Here is a 15571-nt window from a genome sequence, read left to right as displayed (position 1 = left end):
TTTTGGTTTTGCTGCTCTTTCTGTTCACTCTTAACTCTCCCTGGGGAGGTGGCGCTGCCACAGCCCTAGGGAAGCCAACACAAAGCCCCAAGGATTTGTGATTAAGAAGGTTCCCTGGCCCTTACCCAGATGTTCTTTTCTCTTAGTTTCACACCACTGCAGTCTCCTGTGTTTTACGGATCATTTGTTAACAGCACTGATTCCGACCATGGCTCCTAGCCCCACCTCAAATACTTCACACTTAGCTTCTAGGAGCTGTTTTCAAGTCCCCATTGCTGCTCTTACTTGGTGACTGTCATTTAGCAGAACTGGTACAGAAACAAATCACCTGACTCCATAGAGCCAGGAGAAACTCTGGGTCCCCGACCCTAGGTTACAGTGTCTACAGGCTGCCAAACAGCAACACGGATTCTTGTTTAATCCAGTGAGTTTTCCCCCATCCACGCAAGGATCCTGAGGGTTTGACCCTCTCACCTTTCACTTGCTGCCAATCTCTGCGATACCAATGACCTTTCATCAGCTCAGGGAGCCAGGTGGATCATCTGCGTGCACAAGGGATTCCCCAGGAGAAAATCAAGAACCGTGTGGAAGCTTCACTAATGGATATATCCCACCAGCAGGATGAGGAGGTCCTTCCAGTGCTCTGAAATGCGGTGGTAATTCACTAAGTGATACCCTGCAGGTCCAAGGGGTTGATGCAACCTCCTAAATTACTACCAGGGAGTAGTTGTGTCTGCACCGAGGATCCAGCTCAAAGGCTGCACTTTTCCAGGCAGATGCTCATCCTGTCGTCAGCTTCTCCACCTTTGTTGGAGAGCACATCCCTTCCCAATTTAACACCATCTCTGAACACCACCAAACCAGCATTTACTGTCTTCTGCTGGCCTAACCAATAAATTGAACTCGACAAAGGCTGATTCCTCCAAAAGAACTGCTCTCTTCAGCTCCCAGGGTCTCTTGCTGTATTGAACAAAACCCTGACCTAGCTCAGAGAGCTACAGAATGTGCTGTCTCACTATCTCTAATGACCTCTTTTTGCATGGCCACTCCTTCTCAGAACAGCCATAAAGCCCGGAATCTCTCTCAAGTCACAGATGTCCATCCCTCTAACTCATTATTGGCAAATCACACCAAGGACTCGAGATAGGTAAGAGGTAGCTACCAATGACAAGGGGAATCCAACATGGCGTTAACAACTAGCAAGGATGCACTTTCATAGAGTAGCCACCCAGCACTCAACTCGCTTCCCTCTGGCCTCTTTCACAGCTGTGTTGCAAACAAAAAGGTGGCTTCCATTAGTCAAAATTAGGCTGAAGTCCTCCAACATCTCAGCTGCAAAGAGAAGTTTGATAAGGTGGCTCCTTCAAATCATACAGTCACAGACCTGAAACAAATGCATCTGGGAATCAGCCAGCATCAAAATGTCTTTGTCAGTGATAGGATGGATTCTCGAGGAGACATCTTCAAAGTCAAGACCAAAACCCAACAGTCCCAGGGCTGCTTGGGGACTTCTTTCATCGGATCACCCTCCTTCAGCTATGGTGGGTGAATGCTACAGGGTGCAGGGGAACTCAGTTACTTTCCAAACCTTCCAGCTCTATCACCTATAATTGCTCCAGCCAGACACCTCTGGAGGGTGTGCTGGAGAGAAGCAAAATGGAAAATCGAGGGATAGGAGTGAGGAAGACGCACAGGGAAAGAGGACAGAGTGTGGTGGAGCATCAGTTGAGGGTGCAGAAGTAGAACTCAGTACTTACCCCAGCCAGGAGGGAGGGGGCCCAGTGGGTCATGGTCAGTCGAAGCGCTCGAAGACTAAACACAAGAAACACAGCAGAACACAGATGTTAAAAAAAGCCACCAGTGAAAAATAAATCAATCGATGAAAATGCTGACGACTCATTTCCACATTGGAGCACTTTGTAGAGGATACAGTGGGGCCTTAGGTGGCATCTGCTCCTCCCAAAGTCTTTTTCAAAAAAGAAAAACTGAAAAAGAACCCAGCACACTTAAGGCCCAGAGAGGTTCTGGAGAGGGCGGAGTGAGGGGGAGGACGAGGAGCAAAACTGAAGGTGGGCCAGGGTGGCGGAGGTGGCGGGCCGGCCCCAGGCATGGCAGGAGGGCCCGGAGTGGGACTGCCCGGCAAGCTGGGCCGAGTGCCTCTGCTCAGCTCCTGCGCGAGGCGTCCAAGTCGACTGAAATCACCACCACCTCCAACTTTCTCCAAGAACCACACACAGGAGGGGAAAAAATATCGCAGGCCTTTCCAATGAAATCATTCCCACAAGCCCTGCCCACGCCCAGAGCTTCCTGGCTGGGGGCTGGGCCCTCCTCCCTCCACCTCCCTCCTGGGTGCGCTGGGAGAGGGAGCAGCAGCGGTGTGCACCAGCAGCCCAGACTGAGGGCACATTCATGCCCCAGGCCCCTCACCTCCCCCAGGAATGTTTTGCTTCCCTTCACAAAGCACCTTTATTCTCCTCCGGCCTGAACCTGAAGTTGCTCAGTGTTCTGTGTGTGCCTGTCTGGGGAGGTAGGGCTGGGGGCGAGGTGGCGAGAGAGAAGGGGGAGACAGGAGAGAGAAGGGGGAGCGGACTCCAGGACTTCAGGGTCACTGTTTACACTAGTACCCCCCACCCCCAGCCTGATTCTGCTGCAAGGTCCCCGGGGCAGGGCTGCAGTAGACCAAGAGTTCTCATATCCTGCGGGGAAGCGGGTGCTGTCAAAAACTCTTCATAGTTAAATAAAACAAGTATTGTTCCATGCTTGCTTGCTTTCCTTTTTTTTTTTTGCAGAAGCATTTTTATTTCACTTACTAAAATTTAATCATTACATGAGGGGATCAAGTTCTCAACGCAGACTTCGGGCTGCCTGGCCGGCCCTGTCTGGGGGCAACGGAGCCACACACGGGCAGGGCGATGAATGGAGCTCAGTCTCGGCTTGAGAAAACATTGGTGGAACTCAACTGCCAGCGAACCCCCTTTCACAGCCCTCCCTCCACTCCCAGCTGAAAGGACAGAGAAACCTTCTTTCCAAGGTGGCAGCACAAGCAACTCTTCCAAAGCAAGGGCCAACAAAGACGTTTAAGTCTTGAAACCATAGGTTCCTTGACAGGACAGAGCCCCCTTTCAGCAAAGGGCCTCCTACCAGGCCGAATGAAACTGCAGGAAGGTGCGGGAAGCCAGGCTGTCCTCGATGTAGGGCACGTTGCCGTCAACCTCGAGGACATGCCTAAAGTTTCCACCACAATTCAGATTTGTCTGATGAGTACTTTCGAAAAACTCTCCCAAATTCTCAGGGGTCATTTTAGTGGGGGGGTGAGGGGAGCAGCATCTCATAAAATCCGAATTCCCCCAACTTTGTTTTGTAGTTAAAACACAAGAACAGGAGCAATAACCGCTTTCAGTAACAGAAGAAAGGAACCACCACATGAGACATGCATGCGTTTCAGATAATGAGGCCAAATGGAAAGCAGCGGGTAAGTACTGGGCTGTAGCAATGTCCCTGCAAAAGGGACGAACTACAGAAAAGGGCATTTTAAGAAATTTTTTAAAGCAGCACTTGGTGCAAAATTGTTTTGCTGCTTCAGGTCTTTTTTCAAAATGAGTGGATAATCCATAAAGCATTCAGGGGCTCCGGTGGGAAACAGCTCCCAACTGGTACCAACTGGGCCCAATGGGCTCACAGTCATCCTTTCCCTATGTCTAAAAACCAACAGACCAAAAGCTCTTTACTCACAGCCTCTGTGACCTGCACTGAACTGGAAATAAAAAAGATTTATCAGTCTGCTTCTTAATCATTGCTTTTTTTTAATGTCACAAACGTCATACAATGTTGGCTTTCTTTCATTAAAGTGGCTTTTTAAAAAGTTCTTTGATGTCCTCCTATTCTCATCCTATGAGCTCCACTCACCCAAAAACCTTTAAGGAGAGAGAAGAGGAAGCAGAGAGGAAAGGGAGAGAAACCAGAGACTGATAAACATGAACGACACAAGAAACGGAATCAATGGAAGCTGACACTCATCATGATTTTACCTCTTACAGTTAAAGCAAAGCACTTGACTACTTCGGATATTTCTTCCCTAATGTACACAGCACAACTTGAAAAATAAGAAAAGGAAATGAACAGAAGTCAAGGAGAAACAAAAAACAAGGGCTATGTATCATGGCGAGAAAACCAAAACTCAAAAACCCCACATGGCCAATGAGCCAACCAATCGCCCCTTCTCTTCTATTGCACTTCTCGCAAAATGAGAGATCCCAAAGTGTTACCTGGAGCACAGCCAGAAAAGCACAGAGAAAGGGGCATGTGGGGTGACGGTCAGAAGAGAGATCCTGGGATGTGCAGGTGACTCTAAGAGACAGGACAGTTTCCTTTATCACTAAGAACAGAAAGGAACACTGTGGAGTAATTTTCCCGGTAACTGTCCTGAGTTGGGAGATCTGAGGTGCAGGCCAGGAGCCAGAGAGCTCACGTGAGTTCATGTCCCTCAGGGACTAAGCACTAAGTTCAAGCAATATTTTAAGACACAAACTCAGAAATAAAGAATGTCTAGCAAATACAGCCGGGGGTGAGAAAGGCTCTGGGAAGGGCATAAAGGTTACAGTGTAGAAGGCAGGCTCCTTTTTTGTTAGACACGTACCCAGTGGGCGTGGAACAAAACCCAGGTGCCTGAGAATTCAACCCAAGGGGCTCTCTGCAGAGTAAGAAACAAGTTGTCTGTTTCCAGATGATGCAATTTGGTGTCCATGTGTTGGGAGCCACAGATTGATTTGTTTAGTCCAGCAGACACTGGCTACCTCCTGGTTATTAGGGGAGGAACAAGGCAGGAGGAAAGGAAGCGGTGCCACAGAAATAGGAGTAGGCCGTGAGCCGGGTCCTGTCTCAATACACGACTTGCATGACTGGGCCAGCCATCCCTGGTGGACCACAGCGGGAACATGAAACCAGGGCAAAGTGAGACTACAAGGGTGAGACACAAGCATGTGCCCAATGATCAGAAGCAACAGCGGCACACCAGAAGTCAGGAAAAGGAAGCATGTTAGAAATAAGGAACACTAACAGAGAGATCGAAGAAGGTGTGTGCTAAGGCAGACGCAGGAAGGAACTGGGGAGAGTGTGGTCTGGGATTCCCTGATTCCCACCTTGAACTGTACTTCGTGTTCTCTGCAGGGCAGTGAAGAAGAAGGTCTCGGTTTCAGCCCCGCAGGAGGAAGGGGAGGAGGGGAAGCCACTGGTGTGGTATCAGCTCTTTAGTCTTCAAGTCAAACCCTGGGCTGAGGCCAAACCCCAGAATAACTCTATGAAAGCGACTCTTCTTACTTATAACCAGGACGTGGCAGCACAGCAAACAAGAGGGGCAAACCAAATCCAGAGGGGGAGGGAAATCAACAGAGAGACTGAAAGCTGACCCAAAAAAGATTCCTACCACACTTTTCAATATGAGTTTTGTTTCATGGAGAAAAGGGAAGCATCACCTCCATCCAGAACCCTCCTGGATCCCCAGCAAATCTGAGAAAACCATTTTAGAGTACTTACAAAATATTTTAGCATCTAATTTTTACTTCTATGGGCCCCTCCAAGCCAAAGTTCTACCTCGGCAGGCCTGGAATGATGTTGCTAAAATGAGAGCGGCAGGCAAGAGGAATGAATGCTTCAAAAGACCAAGCAGATGTGAGCTCCAGAATCTTCCCTTTCACACACCAAACATCTTCGTCAACCTCGGAAACTACTCGGTGCATGGTAGGAAAGAAAAAAAAAGATTCTTTTAATGGATTTTTTCTTTAATTAGAGAAGTCGAGTAAACACAGAGACAAAACCATGTGAGAGGCTCCTAAAATGTGTCCTTGTCTCTAAGCCAAAGGACAAAGATGCCCGACTTTCCCAGTTTTGTGGCCACAACCACCCAAGAAGATAGCAGGTAAAGCCTTTGGGGTCCAGCTCAAGAGGAACAATTTCTGAAATGCAGAGAATGACCAGATTTCATCCAATTTTAAAATGCAGAACTGGATGTGTGAAAGGGGCTGTGAAGCGGGAAGAGAGGCACAAGGGCATACGCAGGGCTGCACCAGGTAGACCACCAAGGCTTGGGCTGCAGACAGGCATTACAGTTGACCTTGGAGGCAACTTAACATGACAAACACTGTGCTTTCTGCTCATCCACACTAAGGAAACTGGGCTTCCTCATCAGTTTCCTCACTGTATGATGAGTAATCAGCCCCTAGAGACAGAAAAAGGGACAAGCCAGCCCAGGGAGATGTCACATGCCTTATGGTTGATGGTGCAGCTCCCGCTTTGGGTGGGCAGAGGAAGAGCTGCAAATGAAGGCAAAGCTGTTAAGAAATGCAACTTAATTAAATGGAATTAAAGATTTCTAAGCACCTAACTACTGTGGTATCTAATTCAGAAATGGGCTGTGGTGTTAAAGTTCATTTTAAATAGAAACAATGTTGATTAAACATGGTGATTAAATGTTGTGGACCAGCTCAAAAAGTTTCCAGCCTTTCAAAAGAAACCAGAATCAAAACAAAGAAACAACCCACCAACTGGGAGAAAATATTTGCAAATCATATATCTGACAAGGGGTTAATCTCCATAATATATAAAAAACTCACACAACTGAACAATAAAAAAACAAACAGCCCAATCAAAAAATGGACAGAGGAGATGAACAGACATTTTTCCAAAGAAGATATACAGATGGCCAATAAACACATGAAAAGATGTTCAACAGCACTAATTATCAGGGAAATGCAAATCAAAACTACACTAAGATACCACCTTATGCCTGTTAAAATGGCTATAATCACTAAGACTAAAAATAACAAATATTGGAGAGGGTGTGGATAGAAGAGAACCCTCATACACTGCTAGTGGGAATGCAAACTGGTGCAGCCACTATGGAAAACAGTATGGAGATTCCTCAAAAAACTAAAAATAGAACTACCATATGACCCAGCTATCCCACTACTGGCTATCTACCCAAACAACCTGAAGCCAACAATCCAAAGTAACATATGCACCCCTATGTTCATCGCAGCACTATTCACAATAGCCAAGACATGGAAACAATCCAAGTGCCCATCGACTGATGATTGGATAAAGAAGATGTTGTATATATCTACAGTAGAATACTACTTAGCCAGAAAAAAAGACAAATTCATCCCATTTGCAATAACATGGAAGGACCTGGTGGGAATTATGCTAAGCGAAATAAGCCAGTCTGAGAAAGACAAACACCAGATGATTTCATTCATATGTGGAATATAAACATACATATGGACAAAGAATATAGTTCAGTTTCTTATCAGGGGAAAGGGGGTGGGAGGTGGGCAAAGTGGGTGAAAGGGAGCACTTATGTGGTGACAGACAAGAAATAATGTACAACTGAAATCTCACATTGATATAAACTATCATGAACTCAACAAAAAAATAAATTAAATAGAATTCCCATAAAAAACAAAACAAAACAGGGGGCCAGCCTGGTGGTGTAGAAAAAAACAAAAGTTTCCAGCCTTCAATATATGACATCCTGCATGGATTCTACTGCAGATCCCAAGCTTCATGTTCAAGGTGCTCTGAGAAAATGCAAGCAGAGTTCCAGCTTGAGAATCCCACCTCTCCCTGCCAAAGAGCCTGTGTGGCTGGACTCCCCACAGCTCCAGGTGCTAAGGGGTTGGAGACTCAGGAAGGTGGGGCTGGGAGGGTTCCTAAAGCGACAGTATGGAGACCATTAGACTGTTAATTTGGGGCCATTGCACCCTGAATTCTGGACTATAAAGTGTAAATGTTATTGTGTAGGTAACGATCACAGAAGGTTTTGAGACAGCAAAGTGATGAAAAAGTGATATTTGAAGATTGTTCTGGTGGGAACACACAGTACAGATTGGAGGAGAAAGAATGCCAGCAGAGAGAATAATTCAGAGGCTGCCTTAACCATTCAGTTCAGAGGGACAGAGGAAAATCAGGAATCAAATAGAAGGAAGTTGATCTAGACCAGGTGTCCATAAACTTTTTCTGTAAAGGGCCAGACAGTAAATATTTCAGGCTTTATGGGCCATATGGTCTCTGCTGTGACTACTCAGCTATTGTAGCATGAAAGCAGCCATAGTCAATACCTAAACTACTGGGCGTGCTCATGTTTTAATAAAACTTTATTTACAAAACCAGGCATAGGCCAGTTTGGCTGATAGGTCATAGTTTGCCAACTCCTAATCTAGATGAACTTTAAATGTCCCTCCATCCTTGATATCTGTCACATAATAAAGACCTAAAGAAATACGGTAGCAGCAATGAAAAAAGAAGGATTTGGGTGACTGCTTTGATTTGAAAAGGTGAGAGGTCACAGAGCACCTTCAGGTTTCAAGTCAGGGCAAATGGACTCGGATGGAGGGGCCAGAAGAGAAATCCAGTCTTGGAAGAAACAAGGAGAATTCAGTTTCAGACATACTGAGTCCTTTTAGAGAAAGGCTAGACATAGAGCTGCTAAGTTAGAAACACTAGAATTTGAGGAATTTCACTGTGATGAGTAAAATCTCAATGATGTTTCTAGTCACCATTCTCCCTGCTCACCAAACAGGTCAACGGAGAACGTGCAAGGCTACATATTCTCAGGTACAGGAGGCTCCCCATCTAGTGGCAAGCCCCTGCCTTCTCACCTGGTAAAGGAATCTTTGGCTGAAGTGCTGCATGGCGCCCTGGAGTTGATTCCGCTGCGACTGCCACTGCTCATAGTTCCGCACATACTCCGCAGTGGGGCGCTGCCAGGTGGTGGTCCGAGTGTTGTGATCCACATAGTAGAACCTGCCTCGGGGGTCTGTGCGTTTCTCCCAGCTGGAATCATGAAGCTCAGAATGAATATCGTGACCAGCCCACCCCTACCCTCAAATTTTAGAGAAATCTCAGGGTGTTGGCAAGGAGACACAGAGGGAGGGCGAAGTGTGGTGTCTGGCACAGGAGCTTGGCTGCTCTTGGGAGGCACAGTCAGACAGGCCCCAATCACAGAGGATCGTGGAGCCTGGACGATTACAGCAGACATTTGTGGTCGCCTCTGCAGCAACCAATCCCTCCTTACCATTAGCTCCTGATTTCCATTTAGGGGATCCATGTGGTTCTGGGGAAGCTGACTCTCCTCCCAACACAAGTTGAACTGTTGACTGGACCAGGAGTGAGCATATGACCTAGGCTGGGTCAATCAGGGTGAATCTCAGGACTTTTGCTAGGAATTCTGGGAAAAACATAGTCTCTCTTCCTTGCCAGATATGACTGAGAAAGTATGCAGTCCTGGCAGCCACTAGCTCCCATCTTGGTCCAAAACACAATATGAAGTTGACCCAGTGGATGGCAGAGCAGAAAAATGGAATATGACCCCTTGGTGATATTGTTGGGCCCCTAAATCAAGATTCACTTGAAACCAGGATCTACATCTAGAATTTTCAGTTACATGAGCCAATGAATTCTATTCATTATCTAAGCCAATTTGGATCCCAATTTTTGTTTTTTGCAACTGAAATTACCCCGATCTAGGTGCCAGTGAGAACATTCGCATGGTCATGGGAAGAAGGGGTGCAGCAAACAACAGCAGGACTCTCTACATTATCTTTAGTGAGGAAGCAACCTTTCCAAAGTTGGTCCTAAAACACCCACGGGCAAGGCCGCGCTGAAACAGACAGTAAAAATCCTCAGCTGTGCTTTGTAGGTGTAACTTGATTTCCACACACACGGGGAAGAAATGACCAAAAGAAAGTAAGAGAGGGAACTTTGTAGGGTGATGAAAATGTTTTACATTTTGATGGGATGTAGGTCACATGAGCGTATGCGTTTGTCAAAACTCAGCGATCCATACATCTAAGATCTGTATATCTCACTGCATGTAAATTATACTTCAATTTTAAAAAGTGAATTTGAATCCAATCAAGCCTCCATATGTAACTACCAGTTTAGAGCAAAGACTAGGGATAGCGGAGCATGTTACACAACACCACAGAGTCCCAATCAGCCACATCTGGAATACGAGAAATTCTACAAGACAAATGCCCAGGATCTGCAACAAATAAGTGGCCCGAAAAAAATAAGAAAAGGCAGGGAAACTTATAGATGAAGAGAGACTCATGAGACACAGCCAAAAGCAATGTGTTGATCTTGAGATTGGACTTGATTCAAACAAATTAAGTATAAAAGCATTTTTAAGACAATTGAGGGAAATGAAACACAGACTGGGTATGACATGAAATAAGTAAATACTGTTAATTTTGTTGGGTGGGTTCGTGGTATTTTGCTTATGTTTTTTTAAAAAAGAAACAGCCTCATTTCTTAGAGATATATATGATGTATTTATGAATCAAAGGATATGATTCTGGGATTTGCTTTAAAATGCATCAGCCCCCTCCTCTGACAAGAGGGATGTCAGATGAAATAAAATGTTATTAATTGTTAGAACCAGGGAATGATTACAATGGATTCATTGTACTATTGTCTCGAATTTGGTGTCTGCTTGAAATTTTCCATTATAAGTTTGAAAGGGGAAGAGAGAGGGTTTAAAAAGGATGAGAGAGAGATACCAGTGAAGAAAACAGGATTAACCCACTGCAAAGGGACCCCAATATGGATTATATTGTATAATTCCAAGGTGTTGCAGAGTCTTTGTTCCCTAACTACCTTCTCATTTCATCTCCTCTGAATTCTTACTTCACCCATGTGACTACTGTGCTTTATCTGGTACCTCCCTCAATTTTCAGGGTTAGCCCACTAGCTGATTTATTTTGCCATCCCTTCAATGATTCTTTTAAATTCACAGCCACCCTAAAAGTGGCTTCTCCTCAAGCAGTTCCCAGTCCCTATGGCCAGTTCCCAGATTGTATCCAGACTCCACCTGCTGGATGGCCTTGCCTTGTGACCTGCTGTCATTTTGGATTCAACTAAACACCACAGCTCTCTCTACACCTGAGTCTTTCCCAGTCTTCCTCATGTTCTCCTCCTCCCAGGGATGAACACTAGTAAACCACTCAGCCCGAGGGCTTCTTTTTTGTTGTTTCTCTGCCCTTGATTTTCCACTTCTATGTCCAACCATCCCTGAACCAATCTCCCCACTCCAGTCCAGCCTATAAACTGCCCCCAGGGTAACCATACCAAACTGACACTTTACGTCACACTCCTGCTCAAAAGTTTCGTTTAGACTCCCCACTGCCCTTGAGTCAACTGCTTTAGCTGGTAGTCAAGGCTCCCAATAATCTGGAATCGTCCCAGCTTTCTCATAAATCCTCTCAACTAGGGATTTTTATTTATTTTTATTTGTTGTCAAAGAAATCATGTATCCATAGTTTAAAAACACAAATAGGGGGCTGGCCCTGTGGCATAATGGTTAAGTTTGGTGCACTCTGCTTTGGTGGCCCGGGTTCATGGGTTTGGATCTCGGGCACGGACCCATACCACTCATCAGCCATGCTGTGGCAGTGACCCACATATAAAGTAGAGGAAGACTGGCACAGATGTTAGCTCATGGCTAATCTTCCTCAAGCAAAAAAAGAGGAAGATTGGCAACAGATGTTAGCTCAGGGCTAATCTTTCTCAGCGAAAACAAAAAGACAAAAAAATCCCCAAACAAATAGAATTACAGGGGATACAATGAAAAACAGTGTCTCTTGCCCTACCTCTCCCCATTGCTGATTCCTGCTCCTCAGAAGCAACTACTTTCAACTCTTGACTGCTTCTATTTATAGCCATATTGTTAAATAACATGCTTATTCCATTATTCTTCATTTCTCCCATATTAGATATTACTTATGGACTTTCCACTATCAAAGCTGAGGATTTAGTTATTGTATTCCACCCCCCAATGCAGTGCCCACTCTTCCTCCATCCTCCCAATTTAGAAAATCATCAAGTCAATATTCAGAGTTTGTAGTATGACTTTATAAAACACTATAAACACATTTCCTTACTTGTACAACTTTTTCTTTTTTTCTGGAATTAAGAATTCTGCATTTCATTCTGCTTGGTTTTCAAGAACTAACACTAATTCAGCCCCAGATTGTGACAGAGCAGGTGGCCTCTCAATGTCATTATCTCTCAGCCACATCTTTCCAGGCACCCTTTGTCCAGTGTGGACAGTTCCCCAGGCCTGCTCTACATTATTGTCCTGGGTCATCCTCCCTCACCTTCCTCTTAGGAATGTCTTTGGCCCCTGAATTGAGTCCCTTGTGTCCTATGTCTCATGACTTCTTTCTTGGTTTCCTGTCATGTGGTGGAATAAATCATCTAGTAGCTTCTGAGACAGGATGCACTGAAGTTAATTTTTTGAAAGCTTGGATGTCTGAAGATCCCTTTATTTCAACCCTCACACTTGAGCGTTAAAATGACTAGAAGTTGATTTCTAGACAGAAAATAATTTTCCACCAGAATTTTTGAGGGTCCTACTCCATAGCTGCTGTTGAGAAGAAGGATGGCGTTCTTGATTCCTGATCCTTGATATTTACCCTGTTTTTTCCCCTCTGGAAGCTTTTGAGATATTCTCTTGGCCTTCTGGAATTCCATTCGGATGTGCCTTGGGGTGGAGTTCTTTTCATTCTCTGGGTTAGGCATTTGGTAGGCCCTTTGAATTTTGATACGTAATCCTTGAGTTCTGGCAATTTCCTTTTATTCTTTCTTTGATAATTTCCTATCCTCTATTTCTCTGCTCTTTCTTGCTAGAACTACTATACAGATGTTGGATCTCCTACACTCACCTTCTAATTTTCTTATCTCCAACTTTATCTTTCAATCATTCTATTTAATTTTTTTTATTTCTGCTGTCATATATATTAATTTCTAAAAAGCTCTTCTTGTTTTCTTCCTGGTTCATTTTATGGTCTCCTGTTCTTCTTCCAGAGATGCCATATTTTCTTCTAAATCTTTGAGGATATGAATTATAATTTGGTTGTACTTTTTCAAGTTTTATTCAGCTCCCTATACTGTTTTCACCAAGTCCCTTTTTCTCTGTTGTTCCTTGGCTGTTCATTCACATTTAAAAGTGAGCCACTAAAAGGCTGACTGGAAGCTCTAGGTACCCAGGTGGGAGCTGGCTGAGCAGTGGCTTCACTCAGCTTTCTCCTAGAAGATCCCAAAATATCACAATCTGTAGCTCTCTCCCCTTAGACTGGTCACTTTTCCCAGCAAAAAAAACTTTCTAATCTTTAGCCTGAGGACAGCATCCTCACTTAACCCCTTTCTTCTGAGTTCATCCTTGCCTTCAGCTATGGCAGTATGAACATGTGTGTGTGCGTGTGTGTATGTGTGTGCATGCACGTGTGTGGTGGAGGGATGGGAGTGATGACTGACAACCTGGGAATCTAAGAGCTCCCTGCGCACATTTTAAACTTAACTTCAAGTTTTTAGTCTCATTACACACACACAAAAACACATACACATGTCTCTGATTGCTGAGGCTTTCCAGGGCTCCATGGTGCAAACTGGCCGGCTGGCTTCCTGGTGGATACACCACACTGAGAGCTTGGGTTTCAGCTTTCTCAGCTCTGCCACTTATCTATCAGCAACTAAACTTCGATTAGAATCTCCCATATGCTGCTCCTCCTCTTCCATCCCTTTATCATTATACTTTTCTATACCTTTATTGCCTTTCTAGTGAGTTTTCAGAAAGGAATGGAAATCAACACATGTTCAGGCCACATGTTTAATTAGAAGTCCTCCGCACTGGTGAATTTCAAACTTCTAAGCAGCATAATCCAACCCTTGATTTCAGGTGAAATCTTACGCAGACTCCCAATCTATAAAAACAGAGCAGTGGGTGGAGGCCTAGGCAGCGCTTTCATGATCTTTGGTTCCAGTGAGCATCTCCACCAAACCCAGGGACCTTCCTGGACACACTTGGAGCATGTTTGTTTCAAACAAACCTTCCAGTCCAGCAAAACTGCTCCATGTATCATTCCCTTAACCTGTTCCCCCAACTTAAATCGCCTTCGTCTTTTTATATAAGTCCACCTCCAGGCTTACCTGCATACCAAATTCAATCTGCCTCCCGCTGTGAGGCCTCCCTACACTGTGCTCTGTGATGACCACTTTCCCTCCTCACCTGTGATCTGAGAATCGCCTAAGAGTGACTAAAGAGCAAATTACTGCATTCGTCCTTAGCTACCAGGTCCAGTACTATTTGCTCCTGATGAAATGATTGGTCTTCATACAAGGTTCCCATGGGTATCACAGAAGAGGGTGGCAGTGAGAAAGTGAATCCTTTGGCTCAATCTTGCTCTTGGGTGACTACGTCTGCTGAGATAAGCATCCCATCTGTAGTTTTGAGACTGTTGCCACCACGGTAATTCTTCCCTGGGGCAGAACTTCTCCCATTAATTAGCAATGAAAGCTTAAGCACTCTGTCCTCTCTGGGCTCCCCATTACAGAGTGGAAGTAAGTGCCAGGGGCTCAAAGGTCTGGGCCTAAAACTCAGGAAGAACTAATAGGCTATGTAGGATGTAGAGCTGAGCCTTCTCCCAAGAAAACATCAAAACTATGCTGAAAATAGGTGGGACTTAGAAAGCTGAATCTGGTGTCCCACCTCAATACTGAAAGAAGAGTAAATCCTCAGCCATCCTTAGAAGACGTCATCAAATATCTTCATTTAGATTCCATCCAAATGTTCACCAGGTCAAGGCCTACATAACTTACAGACCAGAGAGGTTCAGAGGCAGCAAACAGAATGCTTACCGAGTTACCACTGCTTTTAAATACACGTGCTATAAATATACAAAGTGTAACTGAGCAATGCATCCCATTAAAAAAGAGCGATTAATTTGTGAGACAATTGGAAAAATTTGAGTAATGCCTGGGTATTTAATGACAGTAAGGAAATACTGTTAACAATATAGTGGTTTTATTTTTAATAAGAGAACAGTTTTTAGAAATATATACTGAAATATGGATAAAATGATATGATGTCTGGGATTTGCTTCAAAATAATCTAGGACAGGGGGCACGAAGGGGTGAGTAAGGATTACAGATCAGGAGTTGGCAAATTTTTTCAATAAAGGGCCACAAAGTAAATATTTTAGGCTTTATGGGCTATATAGTCTCTGGCACAATTATTGAACTCTGCCATTGAACACGAAAGCAGCCACAGACAATAAGTAATCAAATGAGTGTGGCTGTGTCCCAATAAAACTTTATTTACAAAAACAGGTGAAGGGCTGGATTTTGTCCACAGGCTCATAGTTTGCCAACCCCTAGTATAGATGAAACAAAATTAGCCATGAGTTGGTAATTACTGAAGCTAAGTCTTGAGTATGTGGGAATTCTCTCTACTTTGTGCATATTTGAAATTTTCCACAATAATATGAAAATTTCCATAATTTCCATAATAAAATGTTCAATTTTTTTCTAAGAAGTCAATGTTTACCTTTGGTAACTTCACTGGATTTAAAGTCAAAGTAGAAAACAGAGTGAGGACTAATGATGACAGATTATGAGTTTCATTCCCAGAAGGATAAGGAAAACACAAGCATTCTACTGGAAAACTGAAACTAAAAGAAGCACGTCCATGGAAATTTGTAGGACCAGAAGGTGAGGTAGCATTTGCCTGGCACACGCCTGA

General features: G+C 44.4%; 1 protein-coding gene across 7 annotated transcripts in view; it reads right to left on the bottom strand.

Moving 5' to 3' along the window:
• WWP2 (WW domain containing E3 ubiquitin protein ligase 2) overlaps nt 1–15571 on the bottom strand; it is a 138126-nt gene that overhangs the window by 13169 nt on the left and 109386 nt on the right. For 6 of the 7 annotated variants that reach the window (XM_070261753.1, XM_070261755.1, XM_070261754.1 and 3 more), the window contains 2 exon segments: nt 8652–8826; nt 1758–1812 (listed from right to left, as the gene is read on the bottom strand). In XM_070261753.1, the coding sequence (XP_070117854.1) occupies nt 1758–1812; nt 8652–8826 (230 nt within the window). 7 annotated transcript variants of the gene reach the window in all.

This window comes from Equus caballus, chromosome 3, assembly GCF_041296265.1.
Source record: "Equus caballus isolate H_3958 breed thoroughbred chromosome 3, TB-T2T, whole genome shotgun sequence".
In the NCBI taxonomy this organism is placed as follows: Eukaryota; Metazoa; Chordata; class Mammalia; order Perissodactyla; family Equidae; genus Equus; species Equus caballus.
This window is presented reverse-complemented; position numbering and strand designations above follow the sequence as displayed.